We start from the raw sequence: 4,591 nt of genomic DNA on the forward strand, positions 1-4,591 counted from the left end.
GTTTTATTTGTTGTTGTTGTGTTAGCGATGTGGATACTTAAAAATTGTAAATGTGCTTACGTGTAGTATTTTCTCATTTTTTGTTGTGTTTCTCTTTATTTCTCTGTTAGTTTTTAGTTGTTTTTTTTTTTATCTCCTTAAAAGCATCATCATCAGCAGCAAATTCAGTTCAGTTCATATACCTATATATTTATATATAATATTATGATTTCGAGTGTGTAAGTGTGATTACAATGTCCTCTGTTCATTTTTCTATCTCATTCTCCATGTTGCTTTTACCAAAATATTGTATTTTAAGTATCTGTATTTCTCATTCTAACATGTTTTCATTTTGTTTCAATATTTTTTTTTTTTTGCTTCAATGTTGCGCCCCTTTTACTCCGTCATGAAGTAATTTGTACGTGGATTTGTTTTTTTCTTCTTTCTTCATCATTTTTGATTAAGTGTTTAACACTTGTTCTCTTTGTTTTTTTTTATATCATAAATATTTCTCTAGTAAAATCTAATAGATGATTTTTTGTGTTGTGTTGTGTTGTCGTTTGCGGTTTTTAATCTTCACTTCCTAAATTTTAAGCTAAATAGCATTCGCATTTAATTCAATTAATTATTACTTGTTTTTTTTTTATTTTCATTCAAATTCACTTTTCAAATTGAAAAGTGTCTTTTCGCGCGCGCATTTTGTTAGTTTTCTTTTTTTTTTGTTTCTCTCTTTTCTATTCCGTTAATTTCCTAGGTAATTCATTATGTTTACAAGAAAGGAAAAATTAAAAATTAACAAAAATAACGAAGAAAACTATTATTCTTGGGTTGTTTTGTGTTTATCTCTTTCTCTCTTGCTATCTCCACGAAACTCATGTTTGGCCTATTATGAGAAATATTCAATCTATTTTCATAACATTTACTTCTATCTCTCTAGTTTTAATGCTTTTGTTCTTCTCTCCGGGAGAGTTGCGTACAGATTCGATTGTGTACTAGCCACTTGAATTCCATGTGTAGATTTGGTGACAGCGACACATTGATCGCTAGTTCCATGCTTTTATGGTTGTTGCTGCTGTTGTTTTATATGTTGTTTTATGTATTTGCTGTGTACTTCCATTCGATCATTCGGAAGAATGTTAGTTTAAAAATGCGTTTCGATTGTTGAATAAATAAAATGATGGATTTTGCGAATGAAGATTTTGATGTTGCTGTTGCTGTTGTTGTTGCTGTTGCTGCTGTTGTTGTTGTGATTGGACCAAATGGTTAAGATTGGATGTATTTAATGCGGATAATGTTCGACTGGCGACAGCGACGGTTGAACGCCGATTCTGTTGTTGGAGTTGATCTAAATTAGGGGGGGGGATGGTCAAACGAGCGAGGGAGAAAAATATGTTAATTGTATGAACTTTGAGTAGTTTGAAATGTTTTGCAACAATTTTTTTTTTGAATAAATTTGCGAATTTTAAGAAATTGACGAACGAAGATGTCTTAAAATGGGTGAATTTCTTCTTGGAATCGAAGAATTTCCAAAGGTAAAAAATTGAAGAATCATTCAAGAAATCTCAAACTTAAATAATTTTCTAACAATTCTCCAACCAAAAAAATTGGACACAAAAAAAAAATTACATAGAAAAGGGCGTCAATTTCGACAAAATCTAATTTCACGCAAGAAAATTTGCAAAAAAAAAAATAAAGAATTGTCCTTTTACCCGTTGTTGGTTGCTGTTGTTGGCCATTCAACGGATGATAGCAGAGTAAAAGTAAATTTCATTTGTCGATTAGCGTTTGATCCAGGCTGTTGTTATTAGTTTGTGCCTGTTGTATGTGATGTTGCAAGCGTTGATGCTGTTGCCTATTTTATTTTGTGTGATGGATGTGTTTTGTTATTTTTTAAGAATATTTTTTTTCTTCATTCGTTTTAAGATAAAATGAGCGAAAAAAAGAAGAAAAAAAAGGTAAGGAGAAAAGGCGTGCGTTCGATGGCACAAACACACGCCACACACACACACACACACACACACAACAAAACAATGTAAGGGTGCTTACATTTGAATGAGTGCGGTGGCGACAACGTTTGGATTGACGGTTGTCATGAGGCCAGATGTATTTGGTGGTGGCTGCACCGAGTTTAAATGCTTGAACACACAGTGTGGTTTTCGGCATCCTCCTTTATTCTCCCAATAACATTGTATTTGATTTCTGTGTAAAACGAAAAACGAATGAAACAAAATCCGATATCAAAATATTGATCGATGGAAAATCGACAACGATGAAAAGAAACAAAAATTTGTGTATTTACCGTGCTTTCTCGATGACCATATGACGATCTGGGCAATTTGGTTGAAAGCATTGATTCTCCGTCCATTTGGGGCAGACACGTTCGTGACCCAATGCCGATGGCTCATGTCGATACGGGCAGCTAGTTCCCTGTTGTGTTCCAACATTCAAATCAGAAGAGAGAAAAAACATTATTAGTACACAATAAAGGCTATAGATGAAGTGTGTGCCAAACGCACAACAAAACACACATAGTTTGTTAAATGCATTACCTTTCTGCACACCGAATAATAGTAGAAATAGCAATCTTGTAGATTTTTTGGCGATGACATAATGTTATCGTTTGATCGTACTTCCTTTTGATAAAAGTTATCTAATTGCCTGTGCGCCACACACCGATTGGAAAATAGACGCAAAAACAAAAACAAAAACAGAAGAGAAAAATTGAGTTAAAAACACATTAAATTATTTTTATTGAAACATTTGACATTTGTGAAGCGAGAGACCAAGTAAATGGGAATGAGAGAGGAAGAAAAAAAGTGTACAATTTTGTGAGTGAGAGCGCAGCCTGTCGAGCCCAAAATTTAAACGTGTCGTTGTCGTTGTCGATCGACTTGGTACTCTTTTATTATTGTATGTTGTGTGGTGACAGTCGATAGAGTGTTTGCGTTTGCTAAAATCCAAATACCACATTGTTAATGCATCAATCGCATTTTCACGAAACAAAAACTGTTATCAGAAATATATGCGTTAAAAAAATCGAAACACACACACACACACACGTTTACGCACACATAACATTTTCTTTTCTTCATTCTGCTGTTTTTTTTTTTAAATATTTTTAATGTAAAAAAGAGACCCACCAACGAGAGAGAAATAGAACGAAATGTTTTGCCTTCGAATGATATGAATGTTTGGACAACCGATTGACGATAAATAGGAAAATATGCGGAAAAAATTTACTTTTTATTTGAGTTGAAATTGTTGTTCATGGAACGGATTCCGTGTGCCACGATCAATTCGCCCAATTCCCGAAGACACCAAATAAATTAACCTTTATTTAACTGGTATACGAACATATGAATTTTTATCCTACAAAATTCACGAATCGCAAGCACTTCGCTTTACGTGCGTTTCGCTAGCTCTGCTAATACGATTCACTACAATTCTGTGTGTGGTTTTTTTTTCTCTCTCGTTTTCTTCGTTCATTTGTTGCTGTGTATGCGTGTTTTGGTGTATGCGTACGTCGATGCGATTGTGTTTGTGTATGCAAGAACGCGAGAGTGATTGTGTGTCTTTCCATTAGAAGATTATGCGCATTTCTCTATGTCTCTACTGTCGACATACATTTTTTTTTTCTTCGTTCACTGTTCTTCTTTCATAGCATGCCATCAGCTTCGTATGCACTGATATGAAATTTTTACAACAAACCGATTTCATGTGGCTCAATTACACACATCAATTTGATTTTGAACGGTTTTTTTTTTCCTTTGCGAACAGAAAACAGTAGTAAATTTGCGGTTTGAATGGATTGGATTTTGCGAAAAATTGCGATTCAACAATGCGACGGAAAAATGCACAGATGTTTTAAATGTTAGCGCGTTAACATTTTTTTGGTAAATGAAGAACAAAAAAAAAATTGACAAATGAACACACAATTGAAACGGAACAATTTGGATTAAAATGTTCAGAATGGAAAGGAGTCGAATTTTTTTTTTTTCGATTGAAATAAAAAAATGATAAAATCGTCGAATGATTGAAAAAAAAAAATCGAATTTTACATACCAATCGCCCATAATCATCGGCATTTTGCTGGCTTGTCGTCAATCTCGGTTCTCGTTGAAAGTGAAACAATAAAATGTGATGTGACCACGAATGGTGGTTAAAATGCTGAAATATTCAAATTGAGACGATCTATGGTTGAAATGAGTGTCGCACAAGTACTGAATTCATGTTCAGTGTGAGAAAATGTACATTGCCTAAAAAATTCGGCCGAAATTTTTACAGTTATTGAATGTGTTCTAATCACATTCAAGTGTCGGTTCTCTCTCACTCGGTGTATGCCAAAATGCGAAAAGAAAAAAAAACACACACACACCGAACTCTCCTCAAACAATGTCGAATAATTCGGCAGTGAATTCCTGTAGCCATTGCAAAGTGTGTGGTTTTTGGTTTGAGCACACGTTTCGGTGCCGAGAATGGCATTTGAATGCGCGCGAACCGACATCATTTTGTCTTTTCATATTTCGATGGAATTCTAATTTGAATGCAGCGCCACTGCAAAATCATGCCGTGCCACAAAAATGTGGTCAGAATATATGTGTGTTGGTAGTCG

General features: G+C 34.3%; 1 protein-coding gene across 5 annotated transcripts; it reads right to left on the reverse strand.

Moving 5' to 3' along the window:
* LOC129574667 (zinc finger CCCH domain-containing protein 11A-like) lies at positions 1-4,464 on the reverse strand. 5 transcript variants are annotated; one of them, XM_055456965.1, is made up of 7 exons: positions 4,231-4,371; positions 4,042-4,146; positions 2,529-2,637; positions 2,279-2,406; positions 2,026-2,178; positions 1,689-1,831; positions 1-1,324 (listed from the first exon to the last, which is right to left on the reverse strand). In XM_055456965.1, the coding sequence occupies exons 2-6, from the start codon at positions 4,062-4,064 to the stop codon at positions 1,747-1,749; spliced, it is 498 nt and encodes a 165-aa protein (XP_055312940.1). In that variant the 5' UTR covers positions 4,065-4,146; positions 4,231-4,371; the 3' UTR covers positions 1-1,324; positions 1,689-1,746. The 5 variants fall into 5 exon arrangements, with proteins under 5 accessions (XP_055312940.1, XP_055312939.1, XP_055312938.1 ...); XM_055456964.1 differs by having other exon boundaries at positions 4,042-4,464; XM_055456963.1 differs by lacking the exons at positions 4,042-4,146; positions 4,231-4,371 and adding an exon at positions 3,220-3,420.
* Positions 4,465-4,591: the final 127 nt, after the last annotated feature.

This window comes from Sitodiplosis mosellana, unplaced genomic scaffold, assembly GCF_009176505.1.
Source record: "Sitodiplosis mosellana isolate CC-2019 unplaced genomic scaffold, AAFC_SMos_1.0 Smas_scaffold_6165, whole genome shotgun sequence".
NCBI classification, from domain to species: domain Eukaryota; kingdom Metazoa; phylum Arthropoda; class Insecta; order Diptera; family Cecidomyiidae; genus Sitodiplosis; species Sitodiplosis mosellana.